This window comes from Emydura macquarii, unplaced genomic scaffold (genome assembly GCF_026122565.2).
Source record: "Emydura macquarii macquarii isolate MOO-44397 ecotype Brisbane River unplaced genomic scaffold, CSIRO-AGI_Emac_v2 contig_3108, whole genome shotgun sequence".
Lineage (NCBI taxonomy): Eukaryota > Metazoa > Chordata > Testudines > Chelidae > Emydura > Emydura macquarii.
Genome location: NW_027133245.1, coordinates 1 through 21,403, shown reverse-complemented (window position 1 = coordinate 21,403; position 21,403 = coordinate 1). Strand labels below are relative to the sequence as shown.

The 21,403-nt window shown below is 48.5% G+C and overlaps 1 protein-coding gene and 1 long non-coding RNA gene across 2 annotated transcripts in view; one reads left to right on the top strand and one right to left on the bottom strand.

Moving 5' to 3' along the window:
- Window positions 1-12,114, bottom strand: part of PDGFRA (platelet derived growth factor receptor alpha) — a 46,981-nt gene extending 34,867 nt beyond the window's left edge. Inside the window, exons 1-3 of the mRNA XM_067530649.1 lie at window positions 12,035-12,114; window positions 2,979-3,039; window positions 654-968 (exon numbers count right to left, since the gene is read on the bottom strand). Of these exons, the coding sequence (XP_067386750.1) occupies window positions 654-968; window positions 2,979-3,027 (364 nt within the window). The 5' untranslated portion in view covers window positions 3,028-3,039; window positions 12,035-12,114. The remainder of the gene's footprint in view (window positions 1-653; window positions 969-2,978; window positions 3,040-12,034) is intronic.
- Window positions 12,115-12,116: 2 nt separating this feature from the next.
- On the top strand, window positions 12,117-17,110 carry LOC137141645 (uncharacterized). Its single transcript, XR_010916688.1, has 2 exons — window positions 12,117-12,431; window positions 13,593-17,110. It is a non-coding gene; the product is annotated as an uncharacterized lncRNA (long non-coding RNA).
- The last annotated feature ends 4,293 nt before the right edge of the window (window positions 17,111-21,403 follow it).

The following is a 21,403-nucleotide window of genomic DNA, read 5'->3' as shown; positions in this document are numbered from 1 at the left end:
GTGTTCCAAGACAGCTACATCTTACTAATCACCTTAGATTCCTTCACCCTATACATATGTGAGCATCCTCCTGCATTGCAATGCATGTTTTCTATCAGCTAATACATTTCCACACCTAAGATACTTGAAAGTAGCAATCTATAGCCTCTGAGCTATCAGTTCAAATTCAGGTCAATAGTGACCAAGAGCCATTGCCATCCATTGACTATTTAATGATGTGCATGAAGTTAGTTGGTCTTGGTACAGGTCCCAGAGGACACTAGTCACCACCAAATAGTTGGCATTAGTGTTCCCCTGGCTGGAAGCCTTAGCCAAGAAGCCAATGGGCATAGAGACTGAACTATGTGCACGCAGAGCTGGTCTCCATATCTGAGTTGAGGTATCCACTGGTGGAGCCCTGCCTTTACCTGTGCTTTATGGACAGAAAGCTTCAGTGTCCAAGGCAGTCAGTTCATTACCTTTCACGAGAACTAAGTCATACAAAACAAAATCAATCTGAAGATTCAACCCAGTCCAAATAAAGAGGTTGTTCTTCACTTAAAGAGGGTCCTTTATATTCCTTTACTTCAAGTGTACCACCAGCAGCAACTCAACTGTCTCATCACAGTGACCCAGACAAACCTTTCAGCCATAAAACAGCATAACCTACTCACCAGGCACATAGATGTAGATATCCTTCCCCTCCACCTCCCCGTCCTCCTCTTGAGTATGATTGTAGTAACAAGTGTATAGTCCGGTATGAGCCGTTGAGGCATTTCCCACTTCCAGCAAAGTCACAAAGAGGCCGCTGTTGTTCTCTTCATTTCTAATGTCTATTCTGTGGCTTCCTTCGGCCATTGGGTATTGCCAGGTCACTTCGCTGTCTCCAGAGCATTTCAAGGTAAAAGAGGCATTCAGCTGCACCACCATTTCATCTCTGTTCGGAAGAACAGTCGGCAACAGAACCTGGCAAAAAGTTAGCCATGGTCCTGTGAGAGGAAATGGAAAAGTAACAGATTACTAAACAGAACATTCTCACCACATAGATGTGAGAAAGGATCAGCAATTTTTCTACAGATCAGCCATGTTTATGGACAAACCAGGCACATTGATTTTACTATAAATGTGCCCTTTTGAAAGCAATCACAGCATTTCCCTAGAGAGGGCAAAATAATTTCTCTTTGAAACTCTGAGACAAAATACTAGTCACTTTAGTTCAGTCTTACTTGCATCAAGAAATGAAAGACAGAGTTGAAATTAGAGATGGCTCTCAACCAAAACCCCAGATTCAAACTTTAGGAGCATTTTGTGTTAGATCAGCACTTCTACGTGAACTTTACAGCTGGCTTCTATTTCTGCAATGGGCTACAGCAGACGCCTGGATCCAAACTTTGGGTGTGTCTCCACTGCGCAAAACCCCCACCCAAAACAATCCTGCAGCAGCGAGTCTCAGGCCTGGTCTACACTTACCTGGCAATTCAGCGGCAGTTGACCAGAGTTAAACAAGCTACACAGAGTAGGTTGCGTAACTCCCATCGACTTCTATACTTCCGTTCTGTGCGGTGTCTTCACTGCACTGTGCTGATGGGAACCGCGTTCCCATCGACGCAGCGCTATGCCACTTGAGGGGGTGGTTTTACTGCATCAATTTCTGGATTGATTGAGCAGGTCTTCACTGACCGCTCAATCAATCCAGAAAAGTCCATCTGATGGCGGCAACTTTGCCACCATCAGTGTAGACATATTCTCAGAGCTTGGCTCTATGGACTTGGGCTCACGCTATGGTACTAAAAAAAGCCATGCAGACATTCCGGCTTGGGCTGGAGCTCAGGTTTTGAAGCCCTCCCTGCTCCCTGGGTTTCAGAGACTGAGCTCCAGAAAAGTCAGAATGTCTACATGCCTACATTTAGCACCATAGCATGAACCTTGCAAGCCCAAGTCTGTAGACCCAAGCTCTGAAACTCACTGGTGTGGGTTTGGGTTTTTTGTTGGGGGAAAAAAGGGGGTGCAGTGTAGATATAGAAGTGGGCTTGAGCCTCTTAGGGTAATTAAAATTTGAGAGAGAGTAGTCATCAAATATAGCTGTAACTCATTGAACAGGATATTGAAACTGGAATGTATTTAATGTGCAATCTGGATTTACAGGGCCAGATTCTCTGGCTCGGGCAAGTTGTGCTTGGGTTGGCCCAGTCCCCACCGTGAGAAAAGCCACACACAACCCCAGGGACCAACACAAAGCACATTTAGTGAGCCAAGGACTAGACCCATCATGGTCTCTGTTCTGTTTCTCAAGCCATTGTGAGTACTCTACCTACATTATCTAAAACAACTGGCCTTTTTTATATTTGGCACTTTGAGGCAAAGCCTGACACCCTCCCCCCCAAGTTTTCTTCTGCTGATACGGAAGGCCAGTGCAGCTCTGTGGCAGAGAGTAAGAGGATGTAGGGACACCCCCCTCCCCTCCCAGGCAGTTGCACCCTGCTGCACATCATGGGGCTCTGCTCCCAAGTGTTTCTGGAGAAACTCTGGTAGGAGAGACATGGGATGGCTGGTGCATCAGCAGTGACAAAGATCCACCAGCCAAACCTCTTCCTTATGGAGAGGGAAAAGTAGCTGCGGGGTTACTATAGCCCTGAGGTTGCAATAGTAGCTTCAAAGTGATTTCATTCCCCTCCATCAGGGAACTCCCTTGCCTCATTGGGTTGGTGATGGGCACCAGGCTGTGGTCCATAATTAGTAAAAAAGATGAACAGTCATAAAAATATGAACAGATTTAATCCCAGTCCTGGGACTATATTCCCGTCTGTTGTTCTTGTAATTAATGTTAGAAAAAAAATAATTTACAGTAGCTTGACTGATCATCTGTGCTTTAATGACATTCATTAATTGCTGATCACACTGAAAACAAATCTATCAAACATCTACTGTAGAGCATTGATTTAAACCCAGGTTTACAAAGGAGAATGAATGAAGAGACACTGGGAATTTAGGAATGTTACCTGTCAGGAGACATCCCAGGATCAGGAATGTCCTTGGGGAAGTACCCATCACTGCAGACAACTGAAACAGAAAGCCAGGAAAAAGGAAAGTCAGTTAACAGATTTATAAAAGCAATGAGCTATTTGTAGTGATCTGGCTCAACTAAAACTATGTCCATTGGCAGTTTAGGAGTACATACTGTACATGGTATACAGAGCTCTCTCAGAGAAAGAATCTGGACACTTTGGGCCAAATTCTGCATTTCTGGCCCAGTCATGCTGAGGACCTTCTGCCCACAATTCCTACAGCACCTTGCAGAACTGAGCCCATAGTTACATTGCTGTATGTATGGAGTAACTCCACAAAAGTGAGTGAGGCTGCAATTGTCAATGTAATTGATGGCAAGATCAGGCCCTTGAACTGCTACTAGAACACGATGTAAGCGATTCTGAGAGAAAAAGTGCATTTAAAAGCACTTTTTATCATAAAAAGTACCATAATCTGCTACTGTTCTATTTTCCCCACTGATTCTATTTTTTAATTTGTTCAATAAATGCATTTGTTTCATTTAACAAGAATTCCCTTGATCAAGAGACATTCTATTTAAAACACATGCTGAAGCTCTCCAGTAAAACACAAGAGGGAGCACACGACTGCAGTAGTGTTTCTACAGTACCTCTTTCCCCAAGCAGCATGAAGACTAATAGATTATTTGGAGTTCTCTGGTCTTTTAAGCTATACAGAGCAAATTTTCATAAGACAGCAGACCATGTCCAAGGGATAACCAACAAATAACCCTCTGTCTACATGTAATAGATCATTTTAACTTATGGTAATCAAACTGTCCATATTTTCAAAGGCTAATCCTGCAGTCCCTACTCAGATTTTGCTGTTGTTTTCAATAGGGACAAGAATATCAGTATATATTTAATATGGACTATACAAATGGGCCACTAAGATGTGAATTAAATGTTGACAGCATGCCCTGCTAGTGATCAGTTTGTCAAGGTGCTGGTCATCCTCTACTCACACCACTAGGATACAACAGCAGATGTTGTGAAGGGGAAACATGCAGATTTTTCTAGCTATATGTCAACTACAATTTGTAACAGAATGATCAGAGAATGCCAAGAAATATATTTCTTTATGAAAGATGAGTTGGTCCTTCCTGCCTCTTGCCACATGTGAAACAAACATATAAAGCAGTGTTGCAGACTAAAATGTGTTTCATACATTGTGGAGGACTTGAGTGGCATAGTGGCAACATGAAGATTTACAAACTACCAGCTAAAGGAACATATGCAACAGCTCCAGAAATTCAACAGACAGCATTCCAGCAGAGACAAGCCATTTAGCCTGATTTTGCAATTAGCAATAATGGCCATGTGTTTATGTATCTGCCTCCCACTGATAACAGACTCTGGGACATCAAAGAAGTCCTCTGGTTTCAGCCTCTTTTCTCACTTTTATCACATTTATATCCTGTATTTCTTTAGATAAAGTAACCCACTGTACATCGTTAAAGAATTCCCATACTCTGCCTTATTGATTTGACTACAAACAGTTCAGGTTCCCCAAGACAGTGTTACCCATCCTGTCTGCCGGGTTTCCTTCTGCCTTTACAGATAGAAGGATCTCTTACCACAGTTTAGGACACTGGACTATTCATCGAAAACAATGCAGTCCATGAAGAAACCATTTGGTTCTGATTCTCCTCTCACACTGATGTAAATCTGGAGTAATTCCACAGAAGTCAATGAAGTGACACTGGTGTACAATCAGTGAAAGTACATGCGAAATCAGGCCCTCTAATACTCAGTGGAAATATGGGTGATGATGATACTCTGCACCTCCATAGTCACACAGCTTAGCTACCAGAAAAGCCAACGGGAGCTCAATCTAATGCAGCAATATTCCAATGTAGGGATATACTAGATGTTCTTTGCCAGACTGGTTGCTCTTTGAGACCTTATTGCTCTGATACCTCCCAACAATGACATATTAATCTATGGGGCAAAGTCCAGAGCAACCTCCAGCAACTAAGAAAGAGAGAATAGGGATACACAGAGAATTCTTCATCATGATGACAATTTGAACTGAATTGCACAATGTCATACATCTGTCTAAGACCCAATGATCACTGAAATGCTGAGGCCAGCGTGTTCTTGCATACGCTTGTTTGGCCTCTTTGTCTAACTCGGTGCCAATACTTTAGGCAAACTATTGGTGGGAGTAAGTATATTTAGCTCCAGCTGCTAAAGTGGGTAAAAAAAATTTTCTCAAAAAAGAAAAAGAAAGAGAAAGAGTTACTTCATCCCAGCCCTCCATGCTCTATTTTATCTATTTTTATTTAATCAGCTTCAGTAAACACACTAGGTTCAATTCAGAATACCTCACGGACCAAATCCTCATCGATGTAAATTAAGTGAATAGAGCTACACCAGCTGAGGTTCTGGGCCAAGTCATAAGCATACATGCAGTACATGCAGACTTATGATGTATGATCCTTCATTCCTTGTACATCTAGGACTCTCACTGATCATAATGGGAGTTGGGAGGCTTGCAAAGAATGTTAGATCTGGCTCAAATTTCCAAATATATATAAAAACCAGCGTGTATAGAGTAAAGCAGTAATTGTATTTATTTAGATGTTTTCTTTTTAACTGGTCTAGATTAAATGTTAGTATTACAGTGACTTTGATTAGACGAAATAATAAAAGGGATATAATCAAAATCTTTGTCTATAAGGACTTGATCTTCCAAACACTACCAAAGTGCTTACCACCATGAGTAGTTCCATTGACTATGGTGTAAGTCAAAACAAAATTTGTATCCAAAATGTTATGAACCTTGATGGAAAAATCCATACAGAAAAAAATGACAGACCCAGTCAGTCATTCTGCACATACTAGAGGGAAACCATTGGCACCAAGGGAGGCAGGGGGAAAGGATGTGTGTCTTTCATACTGTCATAAATTAGGCAAAGACCTTCAGCAGGAAAGTAGAATTTTATGTCCATTTTTAAATCACAGAAAATAGCCTAATTTCCCATTGGATGCCAGTCACCTGCGTTTAACTGGCCTCGTGATGGCAGTGTTGATCCACTCTAATGCAGCCAAACTGCATTTCTTTGGCAGAAAGGAACGTCAGTCTCAATGGTGGCAGATGGAATTTGAACTGGGTCCAAATCTCCATGAATCAACTTAAAACTGTTATTTTATATGGAAATTATTTTAATTCCATATGAGCTCCAGGTCTTTGTAAAAAGACTTGATCCTGCAACGCTTACTCACACCAGCAGCACTAGCAGAGACTACTCATATCAGTGAACGGTTGCAGAAGCAGGTCCAAATAATAGTATTTCTTCAGGTTTTGGAAACATAATGAGATTATCCTAATTTGGGAATTAATTTGATACTTATAGTGCAGGTTCTCTCTAAAACTGGCTTCTCTGGGGAAGCTTTGAGATTTTCCAGGAAAGGTTTGAGCAAGGTAAGAAAAAGGAAATAATTGGATGAAAATGGTAGGTTGATTTGCTAGGTTGATTTAAATATGTGGAAAAGGCATCCTATAACTTGTCTAGGTCATTGGCTCATTTCTGTATAAGACTCCCCAAAAGCAAGACCCTCTGTACAGTGAACAATAGCAAGTTCTGAAGATTTCCCTGAATGCTAAAAGGAAAGGAACAAGCAAAAACAAAAATAATAATCTTTCTTTGTCTGTCCCCTTAAAATACACTAGCAAAATGCAGTTTAAAATTAAATATTTTTTTCTTAAAGAAAGGGTTGCTCCAGTGCGCCTTTTAAAATATTTACACCAAGGATGGCCTGAATCTCTCCCCTGTACCATAGAAAAGTAACAGTTTATTCAATATCAATTCTAACTCTGCATTAAGTTCTTACAGTGTATGCAGCACTATACAGGACACACAGCCAGCAATCTCTGTCCCGAAGAGCTTACAACTGAAGGCCCTGATTCTGCAGTCTGATCCATGGGATAAATTCCATACCTAGCCCCTTTGACTTTATAGAGACAGTACAGGTATAAAGATTTCCAGTTATAGATCAGATTGCAGGATCAGGGTCTAAAATTTTAAAAAGAAAAGACAGTATGAAGTGGGAAACACAAAGGAAAGGTGAACTTGAGAGCATGGGGGTGGGGGTGGGGGGAAGGTTTTGTCTGTTTGCATTTAAAATAATTACCAGTTTTTGTGGGCGCTAGTGAGGCAGTCTTTGTGAAACTCTGATTTTTGAAGCAAACCTCTTTGGCAGGAGGCCGTCAAAGTATAATATGCATTCAAACCCTCGTTTTGACCACGAGTACGATACAGAAGTAAGAAAAGAAGGTTGAAAAAGCACCTTACTTTGTCCTGCCTTCCTTGGTACCAACATTTATCTAAATCACCCTGCTGTAGGAAGATCTCTTTGTAGCCTACACAGCTGGTGACAAATGATAGGAAATACGGCCCCAATCCTACAGTCAGAACCATACTGGCAGACTCTGGTGTACCCCTTCCCTGCACACACTGATGCAATTACAGAATCAGCGCCCTCATTGAAAAGTAAGCTGACTTCTGACGAGGGCTAGGAGAACCTGGGGTTTAGAGTCTCCGAAATTCCCCTTTTGAATATACTTTCATGTCTCTTGAAGCTTTATCGCGTTTCGGACGTATTTGTCTCCACTCAACCCGCTGTTTAGCCGGGGACATTTCTAAAAACCATGATGTCTGAATAGAAGCGAAGATAATTCTCCCCGGCTTCCAGAGCATTTTTAAAAAGCCAGATCTCCGCAATTCAAAGGGTTGCTCAAGCCAAATGGAAGGTGAGCCTCGAACCCTTCGATGTCCGACCTATTGTTTTTGTCTGAGCCTGTCTCTGAATCCCCTGACACAGCCCCCCGAGTCTAGTAGGCTGGCATCGACTTCCACAGGATTGGGCGATCTGTGGCAGGTTCGGGCCCTTAGAGTGGACCTTGCTGGGGTCAAGAACCATAGGCCGCCTGGATCATCAGTGGGTTGCTCCGGTTTGGCGGCAGTGTATCTCCACTGAAACGAAACACAGGCACTGACCTAGGGGGCCGGTACGACGCAGGCACAGCAGGATCCGGCCGTCATCCCCTAACAGTGTGGCCGCCTGCAGGGCTCAGGAGGTAACCATAAGAGTGGCCGCTAGGGGGCAATACAGCACTACAAACCGAACCCCTCCAGCGCCTGCTGTTGCTGAGCCCAGCCTGATGACCCAGATTGGATCATCTGCTGCTGCCTCTTCCCCTGGGAAAACATTGTCTGGCACCATCCAGCCGATCCACCCCGCCACATCACACAGGCACCAGCCTCCCGCGGCCCCGCTCTCTCCTTCCTCACCCTAGCCACCAGCCGTTCCTCCAACTCCGAGACTCCCACTCCCGAGTCTCCCACTCCCTGCCCGGCGCCCGGCGCTGCTTGGGGGGCTGCCGAAAGCAACCTCAGCACTTCTGTGCAAGCGGGCAGGCTTTGGTGGGGGCCGGGGGGGGGGGGGGGAAGAGTCTCCGGCTGCCTTTCTTAAACTGCCGATGCTAACAACTTAGCGGTGTGTCCCGCCACCTCGCTTCCCCGGACTTTCTGGCAGGAGGCTGAACTCAGATGTTCCCTGATGCACACACGGAAAAGGTAGGGCGCTAATTGCTGGCAGGGAAAACTGCAGCGTCAGCATTGCTACAGAAAATACATATCTGTACAGCTGCAGGAGCTCCGCGATTCTCCCCCCCCCCCCCCCCAGCTGACTCAGATAAAGAGGCCACTAATTCCCTTCTCTCCCCATGGGGCGCAACCAGTTCTCCTCTGCCAGAAACACCAAGGGTTGAGATTGCCTGAAGGAAACAGTGTCAGATTCAATCATCCTTCTCCCCAGCTCCCCTCTCTGTAGGTCCGGTTCACATGTCGATGTGGGCTCAGAGACCAAGTGCACACACTCGGACAGACGGGGAAATCCTGGCGATTGTAATGAAGATGAAACCAGAAGGGTCTATGGAAATGGAATCGGGTGCGAAGGAAATCACTCTCAAACACCCATTTATTTGAACACTGATGTCCTTTCTTGGATCCAAGATCCTGCGGCAGGGAATATAATTTTCGATCACATCTTGCAGTTAAAAACCCCTCTCTAGTAAAGTCTGCAGGGTTTGTGCATTAATGCAGCAATACACATACACACCCGAGCCCGGATGAATGTAAGGCAGGAAGCCCGGTCTCCATTGCCAGAGAACAACTGGAGATTGCAAAGCCTGCCTTGATGGGATGAGTTTGTTTAGTTTCGGGTGGAGGGACAAGTTTACATTCACACTTTCAAACCCCCGCTTCGGTTTTTGAATGCCGAGCACCGCTTGCCACTTACTGACTGAGGCTTAGAAAGCGAAGGCCAAATAATCCGAGGGCATCCCGAGGGGAAGGAAGGAAGTCCGCACGTTTTAGGGACACTGATCTAGAACATTTGCTAGGTCAGCAAAGCCCAGGGCTGATATTTAGCGAGGAAGGGCTGGACCGAGAGAGCCCCAGGACGATGCGAGAACGTCACATCTGAGCCACTTCGCTGCTTTCAGAGGAAACAATAGCAAGCCCTTTGCCAAACCGAAGCAACAACATTCAGGCGAGACAGCCAGGAAAAAAAAAAAAACCACTCTAAGAGGTGGGGAGGAGCTCCACAAATTCGGGCTTTCCTGGGGTGAATCAAACGTGTTCCAGGCGCTACATTTACTAGATCTTTCACACGGGTTCAGAACTTTTTTCAATCCCCCTCCAAGCCTTCGGCACCCACTTCAGCCACAAAGCCCGGTTCGTCCTAGCTCAGCTTCCAGCGGATCTCTACCGCGGCTGTAAGAAGGCTGCGGTGTCCCCCGAAGCCGCTCTTCCCGGGGGCTTTTTAAGAGGTTAAGGAATCGGATTCACCCTGCCTATGCAGGATGCCGGGTCTTCTGTGATCCGGCGCTGAGGAATCCCCTGTGCAGATAAGGGAGCCCACAGGGGGTGCGGGGAAAGAGTTTCTCTTTTTACCTGCGCCTCAAACCTTCTCGGGACGCTCGGTGTTTGACACACGATGCAGTTCCAGCTAGACACTGTCCCGGTGTGGCGGGCGCCTGTCCACGCCGATGTGGCATGCAATTCGAATTCGCGGGACCACCCGTCTGATGAACGGGCCACGGAGAGAGGTGTTCGGTGCTCGCCAGCCAGCTCTCCGCGCTAGGGACGTGTCACTCCCAAAGTTGCGCCGAGGAGACCCTGCAGTTGATTCCTGGGTTTGCAAGGCGCTCTTCGCCGACGATTAGGAATCTGGGTGTGACATAGCCCGAGAAATTGGAGAATCGGTCTGTGGTCGGGTTTGACAACTCGGGACGGAAAAGAACCCCGTAATCCAGGCAGGAGTGCAGTGAAAGAAGCGAGAACTGTGTGTAATGGTAGCAACTAAAGGCAGCACGCTGCCCTCTGGGATTTAGTCCCGCGTCTCTGTTCCGAGACGTGTTGCTGAGTCTTGAGGTCTGGTGCTGGCTCCCTAGATCCGTTTTGCTCCCCCCCCCCTCAAAAAAAACCCAAACCAAACCAAAAAAAAAAAAAAAAAACCCCAAAAAAAAAACAACCCCAAACCGTCCGAGTCCTGTTCTTAGGGGTGTCTACTAGCTGCTGGATCCCAGTCCAAAAATGTTGAGCAATGCAGCAAGGAGCCAAGAAGCCATTTCCTCGAACTCCCAGGGCTGGGGCAGACGGCTAGGGGATGCTGGCAGCTGGTGGATCTGGCATCTCCATTGCACGCGGAGCGCAGCTGGGTGTGTGAACTGGGCCAGCTCCAGGTAACACAGCCCAGCTTCGCCGGGAGACGAGCTGTGCAACCCGCTGGGCGGGCGCAGGAGCGGGGTCGGGATGGTTTGTCCCTGCCTGCCCAGAGACAGTCCCCCGAGGATCTCAAAGCGCTTTAGACTGCAAGGGGCGGGGGTTTGGGAGGGGAAGGAGAGAAAGGGGAGGGAGGGGTGTCAACAGCGACGGGAACCGCGGGGAGCCCACGGAGGAGAGGACGGGCACTCAGGAATGACCTGGGAGAGGGAAGGAGGGACAGATAAAGCGAAGTGGGAATCGGGACCACAGCGGCCGAGGGAGGGTCCGAGAAAGAGCCCAGCCCGGCCGCAGGCATCCTTCCTTTACCTCCACCGAGCCCTCCACACACGCTGCTCCGAGGGAGGCGCCGGGTGCCCGGGCAAACTCCCCGCTTCCCTTCCCGTTGCGCGAGTCACCCGCTGAGCCCAGCCTTCACACAAAGGGCTTGGCTCCAGATTGGAGAGACGGGGGCAGAGGGGGGCATCCCTGCAAGGAGCCCGCGCCCAGCTCCGACCCCGAGCCCCCCCGGCAGGAGCGCGGCACGGTGGCCCCTCCGCCACAGCAACCAAATGTGGTTGCCATCAGCGCGGCCCTTGCGCCCCCGGGACAGCCTCCTCCAGCCAGGAGCCCCGAAGGGTGACCCACCCCCCTCCTGCCGCCCCACTCCCGGAGCGATCGCGCCTCTCTCCGCCTGTCCCCCAGGCCATGGCCACTGAGCTCCTGCCCCATCTCCGGGGCCAAAGGGGATCGGTGATGCGTGTCCGTCCTTCGCTCCTCTGCCCCTCGCAGCCCTCCTCGGAGCGCAGCCAGCGCCCCGACCTCGCCCGCCCCCTAGCTCCGTCCGCCTCCCCCATCGCCCCCGTCCCCAGCCCTCGCCAACAAAGCGCGCGGCGTCCATTCGGGGGCTCTCACTGGAGGGGGGAAGCGGCACTTCCCCGGCGCAAATCACCTTCCCAGCCCTAGGATCTCCCCGCTCCCCCCCCCCCCAGCGACGGTGCTGCCTCCCCCCCCCCCCCCCAGGAGTCCCGTGCGCACTTCCAGAGCGAGGGTTCCCCGGAGCGGACCCCCCGAGGTGAGGTGAGCCGAGCCGCTCCCGTGCCCTGGCCAAGCCCTGGCTCTTCAGTCCACACAGGGGCTGATCGCCAGCACGGGTTGGAGGGAAACTTTCCCATTCCTTCGCTCCGGATCGGCAACGTCCCCTGGAGAGAGAACAAAAAGCGGCGCTTCTCCCCTTACCTTCCCGTTCAGACGGTAATCCGCAGTGAAAAGCCTGGAGAAAGAGTCCCCCCCCCCAACAAAAATATGTCCTCTTTGACTTTTCCTCCTCCTCCTCCTCCCTCGCTGCCTCCCGTCCGGACTGCACGGCTCTCAGCGAGCGCGGCTGGTAATTGATTCGATCTTAGAGCCCATCCTTCCAACCCCAATCAGTTGCGCTAAGTAAATAGCTGTCAGGAAACGAGCCCCCCACCCTCGGGCCGCTTCAGAATAAGAGCCGCGCCGCTTCGCCCTGCGCCGCCAGCCTGGCCGCCAGCCGCCTCTTACGCCGGCAGGGGGACCAGTCCGCCGCCAGCCGCGGAGAGGAGGGGCGGCAAATGGAGCCATATGGCCGGGCGGTGGGGGACGAATTTGAGAGGTTTGCACGGCGGGGGGAGGAACTCGCCTTAAAACCCACCGTGTTCCCAATGGCAGGAACGAGCCTCCCTCCGCACGCGCTCTGGGCAGGTGGGGGCGGCTGCCTAGACCGGGGTAGTAACACCCCCCCCCCCCCCCGGGCAAGATCATGGCTGGAGAAGCGGAGATGGAAATGAACTGGTAGCTTGCTACGGTCCCTTCTGGCCGACTGAGCTGGGCTTGGTGTGGACGGATGGAGGGAGGGAGGGAGGGATGGCTGTGAAGCACCAGGCACTCTCAGAAAGAGGCGAGGTCCTAGTATTTATGAATGAAAGAAACAAGGCCAGGTACCACTGGCAGGACCATGTGCCCCACTCCTCTCCTCCTGGGGTGGCTCGACGTAACAAACACCGCCGCCGAGCTTTAAGGAGCTGGCACAGACCGTGCTGCAGTAGAAACCTTGCGAGTTTGAATGGGTCGGCCGGGCTTAGAAGTGTCTCTGGCCGGAGCTTTGATCCCCAGCCTGGAGTTACACGTATCTCGTCGTGCTCGATTGTTGCTATTTGCTGGAGATAAGGGGGTGGGGAGGGAGAGACGCTGAGATGTAATCGTGGGAGTCAGCTGGGGGCGGCAGCTGCTGGTCGTTTTCTGGCCAGCTCGGACCAAATGAGGGCAAGAGAGCACAGCTTCTTTCAGTTGCAACCGGAGTTATTCAGCGCTTGGGTGCAAGGGGGCACTGCAACCTCAGGAAAGAGAGCTGAGCTGCGTTTTACATTGCCTTCTCCAGGGCGGCACTGGGGGGCACAGGGGGTGCTGCTGGAGGAGGGGGTCCTAGAGGAATCTAAGTTCCCCTTTCTCCTTCACTGCCTGGACTGTCAGTAACCACAGGGAAAGTTTGTTCTCAAAGTCAAGCAATTGACTCTGCTGGTTTTCTCCCTCCCAAACGAAGGAGAATTGATCTCTGAAGCGCAAATGCCCCGAAGGGTGCGGGCAGCGAGAGCTGGGAAAAGCAGGCAGTGTACTCGTGTTCACGCTGAGATCCTCCGGGCTGCGTTGGCAGGGTCCCCCCTCAGTGGGGTTTTGGTGCTCCCGTTGCCTGCAGCCTTTTGCATGTTCTCCACCAAAGGCATCTTCAGCTTGGGTGAGTGCACAACCTCACTATTGCTTCCACATGTTCCTTCAGGAAATCATCAGAGGCAGATATATGAACAGCCCCTTGTTCGGAATGCTAACAGGATACCGTAATGCTTGTAAATAAATAACAGGCTCCAATCGATCAGCAAGCAAGGAAAAAGATAGACTTCTTGGAATTATGTGAGCTGGCATGCAAAGACAAGTTTGACGGAGAGAGGAAAAACACAAAACCTCTGACGAAATTGATCAAGGATTGGTTACAAGGATTTAAATAAAAGTGAGATTCAGAATCTAAAACAAGGGTCACCTCCACCACAACCGTCCCGTATGGGCTCCATGATCGCAAAGAACTCTTCCTTAGCTTTGCAAAGTAACTTTGTGGTGTATTTGTGTAAATATAGATGGGGCAGAAATCCATAAAATGACAAAGGGCACATTTGATGCTACGGTGTCCGGACCAGATATGAAGGGAGGGAGAACCGCTCCTGCAGAGAACACAAAAAGAAATGCTCCTTCTGGTGGGAATTACCTGTCTCATTTGAATAATGTCTTTGTTACGATCATCAACAAACATTTGCTAATTGCTTCCATGTTGGATCCCACTGGGTTTAGGGGGAAAAGCAAATGCACCTTAGCCGTGCAGTTCTTTGGAGGCTAATCGGGCTTTTCGGGAGCTAGCATCATGTTTATTGGCTCTATCACAGCCGCCTCCAACGTGAAGTATGTATCTAGCGCCTCTCCTCCCACAGGAAAAAAACAAACAACGTGGCAGTTACAAGCTATAGGCCTGATCCTGCCATCACGGGCCAGACTCCCTTTGCCTTCAGTCGAGGGTAGGATCGGACCGAACCGGTACATGCCTCCGAAGCAGGAAAGATCGCTAATAATTCAACTCGCATTGACCCCGCTCCCGGCCTGTTCCTGGCCCAGGATCGGTACCTGGGAAGTGTTGACATTTTCAGCCCTTTCTCTCAGCTCCGGAGTCACCTCATTAATTAGCCCGGCGAGCTGACTCCAGCCCCCTCTGTGTCAATCAGCCTGGGCCCGCAGGCTTCAACCAAGGGGCGAGCGAGACTCCTTCCCTTCTGTTGTTCTGCGATCCTACAGGGTTGTCGGCCAGAGCCAAGCAGGGTGTCATGTGTGGTCCCCAGCTTGGGAACAGGGCGAGAAACCTTCACATTTACAAGGCCGTGTTTGTTTTTTCTCTTATCTGGGTATCTGGCTGATAGAAAGCAGAGGAGATGCGCACCATATGTGCCCTTGGGTGGAGTGCTCCGCTCTGCCCCTGCTACCCATCCCAGCTGCCTCGGGGCCATTTGCTGAGAGAGAGAGAGAGAGAGAGAGAGAGAGACCCCACTGTGCTCCTGTCCCAACCCCCTCCGCCGGGAAACAAACAGGCTTGGGAAATGCGACGGTCCGGCCCTCATCACTGCGCCGTGCGAGTCGTGCAAAACATGGATGAGGCGGCTGGCTCCACTGTCACATGCATCCCACTTCTGCGAGCAGCAACCCCGAGGAATGGACGCGAAGGAAGGAGTGCTTGGAAGCATTGGCGTGAGGGGGAGGGGCTGAGCTTGGTGGAGGGAGAGGGGGAACCTGGACGGTTAAGAAACCAGTTTTAAACATCACTTAACATCTGGATATTTTCACCCTCCCCCCCCGCAGCACTGTGGTTTCCCTGGCTTTGCCAGAAGCAGCCTTTTTTTAAGGATGATGTATTTAAACAAACCGCTCGCCTAAACAAGCCCCCCCTCCAAAACGGCTTAATCTGTTCACATTCCTTCCCCATTCGGCTTCTGTGGCAAGTTGTCTTATGCTTCGAATTTCATCCAAGCGCAGCTGGATTCGAAGGCATTGAGCGGAGCAAACAGAAAGCGCTCGGCTGCTTTCGCTCGCTGCGCATCAAGCAAATAGGTGTTAGCATAGCCACGCCGGCTGGGACGCAAAAACTGCTGGGCAGGTCAGGTCCCTGAAAGAGAAGTGGGGGGGGGCATTTTGGCCCTCTCCCAAGTGGTTCAGATGCCCCCTTTTCTGCTACAAACGCTCCCAGCGACTTAAAAGCAAGGGCGGTTCAGCCTGAAACCTAAGGCTCTGGGGGAGGAGGAGGAGGGGGGCCGGGCCTTTCCTCCCCATCCCCAGCTTGTTTATGTGGCAGACAGATGGGAGCTCCGCGTCTGAAACAAAACATTGGGATCCCGCCTCAAAGTACATGTTTACACTTCAGACCTCTACTTCAGCGTGTGTATACACACAGCAGCGCCGGCCCAGCCAGAAAGGCAGTGGCAGCTCGTATCCAAAGATCAGCTAACCACGCTTCAAAGCCTCGAGATCTCGTGGTGGGTCCCAGAGCGGAGGGGGCGGAGGGGACGCAGACACATTGCGAAGGGGTGAGCTGGGGAGTGTTATTGAAACGACCAGCGTTTCCTGGTCCAGGGTTGCTCATGTGGTCTCGAAATTGTGGCTGTTTATTGGGCTGGGAACCTCCCAGCTGCCTCTCTTGCCCCTGCAGCTCTATTGGTCCCCAGGAGAAGGAACAATTTGCTGTAAATAATGACCCTTTCCTGCAGCTCTCTCTGGCCCAGGGGCGAGATGGGTGAAGTTTAACGAGCTGAGGCCATTAGGCAGGCTAATGGTTTGTTAATTTGCACCCCTGTCCTCTACCGTCGCGGGGCAGCTCTCGCTGGGCTCCTTGGTTTTTGGTCGTGGCTTCATGCCTTCTCCCACCCACCTTCCAAACCTGACAACACCGGGTCTTGTTTTTCATGTGCTCCCTTTGTACCTGGGGTGGGAGGAGTGGCTGAGTTCAGATGGAGAGTGCAGACGGCGCCCTTTGTCTCGATCCGAGAAGGTCTGGTTTTGATTATTCCTACCCATGTTTGAGCAGTTGCAGCCCTGGCTTCGGAGCACTGTGCTAGCTGATTTCAGCTAAACCACTCCTCTGGCCCGCCCTACCTTTGGGGTTATCTCCTCTGGAAGCTGCCACTCTGTCAGGGCAGGGCTACGCGTCTCTGCTACTTTTCCAGCTACCCAACCTTGTCTATTTCCTGGCGCGCTCGCAGATGGAGAGCTACCCGCAATGAATCGGGCAGCCCCTTGTCTGGACCTGACTCCCAAATAAACGGCCACCACAGCCGGAGCCACAAAACCGGGACTCTCCCAAACCGGATCGGGGACTGGCGGCAACACCTCCATCTTTCTGCATCTGAGCAAACCCTGCGTGGCTGGCCTCACTCCCAGCTGTAACCGGATTTATCGGAGGCCAAGGCGCACTCGGAAAGGTGCGAACTCCTTTCCCTACTGTCGAAAACATCAAAGAAATCCCTTGCCATCCCCGACCCTTCCAACCGAATGCCCCCGAGCCACATCTCCATCAGCTGCGACAGGAAATGGCTTTGGGGAAATCATTTTTGATCCACGGCCAAAGGATCCTCACTAGCGGGAAACACGGCAGCCACATTCCCTTGTGCCGCGGCCCGGTTTTTTCCCATCAGCCGCCTGATTTCCACGCGGCCCCCAGCTTTTGCAGCAAAAGTGTCCATTGGATCCTTAAACCGCTTAGTACCAAAAGTTATTCGAACCACTGCAAGGGCCATTTCTTAAAGGGCCCGCCCGAAAGGCTGAGCGAAACACTCGCGGTTGGGTTTGGTGGGTGGACTGATATGAAACCCGCCCGCGGTCACATTTACTTTTAAAGCCCACTTCTTACACTCGGAGAAACTACCCCACAAATCCCTGAGAGTGGGACTTCTTCTCATCGCCTCTGTTTGACGCCCTATTTCGGGGAGAGGGGGGAGGGGGGACAGCCAGGGGGTTGTCATTTATCCCCCGCAGACTAAACAACCAGCAGAGCATGTAAATCAAGCTGCAAATGCTCTTCTTCCCAGAAACACTCAACTGTCCTTTGTGAAGATAAAAGCACAGAGACGAACAAGAAATCCAGGCGTCATCTCTAATAAGTCTGACAAGGGTAGCCAGGCCCTCTGCTGACGTGCACACATTTGCAGTTTCTCGGGGATTTTTTTCTTCCCCAACACCAGTTCCACTCAGTCTGTTTGTTCAACATAATTTGGCTTTGAATAGCAGGGATCCAGTGACACTGGAGGAGAGCTGAGCCAGACAAAAGAAGTTAACGGTTAGTTTCCCTCCCCTCGCCTTTCCTCCTACCTTTATTTTTATTCATAACACTGTTGTTTAAGGTAGTTGTGCCCAAAGTTTTTCTGCTGAGGCTGCAGCTGCAACGTCGAGATGTTTTACTTTCATTGTTGTGTTTGGCTTTTAACATTAAAGGACGCCCAAAAAAAAAAAAAAAAAAAAAAAAGTTGAAAGCGTTATTCTCTGAAAACAGCCTTTGTTTTCCTTTTACTCCTGCCCTGGGTTTTGACTGTGGCAGAATAAACAGGCTGCTCTGGGCCTGCAGCAATCCTACTACCCCTGTTTAGGGGTGACTTCATCCAGTCCAGAAAGGCAAGGAAAAACGGACTCCTTGATATGATCAGTAGGGCAGTAGAGGGATTACTCAGAATTTCCATAGGTCCCAGGCCACTTTTCACCACTTTCTGCCATTAACATTAGTAAGTGAAATTGCTTTCCTGAGCCTTCTTAAGAGACAGGGAGACAGACAAACGTGTATCCTCATAATATTATTTATATTACAAGATTTAGGAGCCCCACTCAAGATTGATACTCCTCTGTGCTAGGCTTTGTATATCTACAGCTGCACAGCAAGAGAGACAGTCCCTGCCTAGGAAGCCTTTACAATCTAAATGGCTGAGGCAGGCAAAGGATGGGAGGAAAGCAGCATATTATTCCCATTTTATAGATGGGGGACTGAGGCATAGAGATTTGCCCAAGGGCACACAGGAAGGCTGTTGCACCGCTAGAAATTGGTACAGAGCTAGAGGTTCTGTAGGTAGATCAGACGGATGGATAGGGTAGAACACAGGTGTGAAAAAGTCAACTAATGTCTTAAAAAGCAGGGGGAGACATTGAACATAAAAGCCTCCAGCTGTCATGCGGATGAGCATTACATCCTAACGATCTCCCCTGTATTGTTAGACAACTAAAGGATTATTAATCTGCGCGCTCTGAGAATTTCAAAATATCACGGTATGAACATCTGTTCGACGGCTAAATAAACTTCTTCTGCAAACTGCTCCGGCAGTAGTATTGCACAATGTGGGCTGGCTCTTCTTGTTGAAAGAATTTCGTTTATGTTTGGTTTGCTTAAGGGGCACTTTCAAGAAATTTGGGAGGAGGTGCCTGCACTATTCTTAAAATCGTAGTGACACCCTGGTGCCTTTATAGGGCGGGAAAGTTGGTGGAAAGGAATTGATAACCTCTCTAAAGCACTGAAACATTCCCTGGTGGTCATAGTTAAAACCACTAGAGGGCGCTCCAGTCCAACAGAGAAGCCAAACTCTTTCCAGGAAGCCGGGCAAAAGCCTAAAGTGAAGTCGGTCAAATCCTGCATGGACAATTCAGATTTCACCTCTATACACAGCATTGCACCCGTTTCACTGTAACCAACGGTTGCATCTATTCACCTCAACAAAGATAAAAAAATACGGCTCCTGCTTAGGAATCTCCACATCATGGATCCCTCTCATTTTACAAAGCAGGCTGTCGGTTTTAAACAGCCTGCATAAGGTAGGTGTTGTGAATGTGAGAGCTTTGCTGGGAGACGACCAAATGCAAGGCCATTCTCTGAAAGTACTCAGATCTTCTGCCACACTTTAGAACTGGGTGTGCTTTTTCACTAAATATCCGGCCAAATATTCATAATACCCCAAGACAGTTCTTTCTGAAGTGGTAGACCAAACTGATCTGACCCTGTTAAACAATCAGCCCTTTCTGCATCTGATCATGAAAGGAACCTACCTTCATTCTTAGCGTTGTATAGGTATTCTGAAGTAACAGTATGAGGTCAGATTCACTGCATATATGACACTCCACTGATTGCTCCCCTATCAGAGTTGAGAAGCTAGGGAAATGGCAGCAGGGATGAATGCGGTCCAACAGAGCAAAGATTAAGGCCTAGTCCTTAACCTCATCCACTGGGGTCAGCACTGTTCCACTGAAATCAATGGACCTATGCTGATCCACTCCAGCTGATGATGGCCTCTTAATTGCCACATTTAATTATGGAGAGAATTCTCTTCGTTTTTGTTCTTTTAAAAGTCTCCGGTCTTTGTTCTTTTTGAAATGTTTTCGGTCTGCAACAATTAATGGATTACAACAGTAAATCAAGTGTTGTCAAATTCAGACAAGGTTGTTTATGCAGTTATTGACTGTCGCTACCATGTCCCTTTCCAATCTTTGATACTCTGAGATGTGACAACATCTTGCCAGCTCATTTCGTAGATGGGAGACCTGCAAGAAACATCCAGTTGCTGCAGGAAGTGATTTTTAACACAAATTATAGTTTGAAAAGTGAGCAATATATGAATTGGGCCAGATTCTGCTTTCTTGTTTAACTCTTTCTAGTGTAACTTCATTTAGCTCTGTGGAAATATTCCAAATTGAAACTGGTGTAACAGAGGCAAATATGGCTACCCCATATGTCTTTTCTTTGGCAATAAAACCAGAGAAGTATTGGAAAGACAGATAATTCAAACCAGAACATCACTTGTGAGCCCTTTTATTTAGCATATGCTATAAGGGCTTTAAAGTCATTTATTCTCCATGGCAGCAACATTTTAAAAATGTTCAGTTTGGTTCCAGTAACCAAGTTAACCCTTGAGAGTGGAATATGTTTGAAGTAATCATTTGCACATAAATATATCATTCGGCAGGCAGATCAAATAAATTAGAAGTAATTATTTAAATAAATTCATTAAAAAGAATATCAATGATACAATTGTTATTCCAGCACAAGAACATTTTCATGTTATTGATTGGCTGGGGAATGTCATGTGATAAAGCAGCCTATTTCCATTCCTCTAGCTATGAGTTACATGCAAGTCACAATGGTCCCGAATATTTGGTCTACGTTATCAGAAGTGGCTAGTGATTTTGGGAGCCCAGCTTGACACATTTGGAAGGAGCCTGATTTAGGGAAGCACCCTAAATCACTAGTAACTTTTGAAAACGTTGGCCTGCCTACATAACTCCCAATGAATCAGGATGGCAATATATCCTTTAATGGCCACCTTGTCTGATAGCAATTTATTTGTTTAGCATATGTCACTGCTATCAAATCAGCTTCTCATACATGTTTGCTGTCCCAAAAAAATCTGTGGGCTTGACTCATTAGCTGAGTGATGTGTTCCAGGGCTAAAATCTTGGCCCCCTGAAGTCAATAGGATGTTTGCCATTGACTTCAATGGGGCCAGGATTTCACCCCAGGTTAATAGAAGTGTCTGAAGGTGGGCTGCAGAGGGAAAGGGGAGGAATAGGTTTGGGCCCTTAGTTGTTCTTTATGATCTATAAAGAAGGCCGGAAAGATTTGTTTTAAGTTTTTTTAAGTGGCTGGAGGAGCAGAGGCATTTTTTTTTCTTAGAAATGTCAGGACTATTAAGTCTCCTTTTTCCTGTTTTTGCAGGAGGACTCCTTGTGGCATCAGAGAACTGAAATGGCATATTCTCAGTGGTCAATTAAAGCTGAACCTTTCACAGAGTAATAGTTTATCCCAACTGTTTGCTGTATGTTTGAGTTATAATGCTTAACCAAACAAATCACCAGAGAATTTCTAATAGTCTGAGAGAGGAAGGGATTAATTGCTCAGGCTCGCCTCTTGTTACTTGCAATATCAAAATCCCACTAGTTATCTACACATCAGTAGTCTTCTATGAAAATCAGGGTAAACAAGACCTGAATTTCTAATGCAAAAAACAAGCCTAAAAGGAAGGTAGTGTCCTTGTG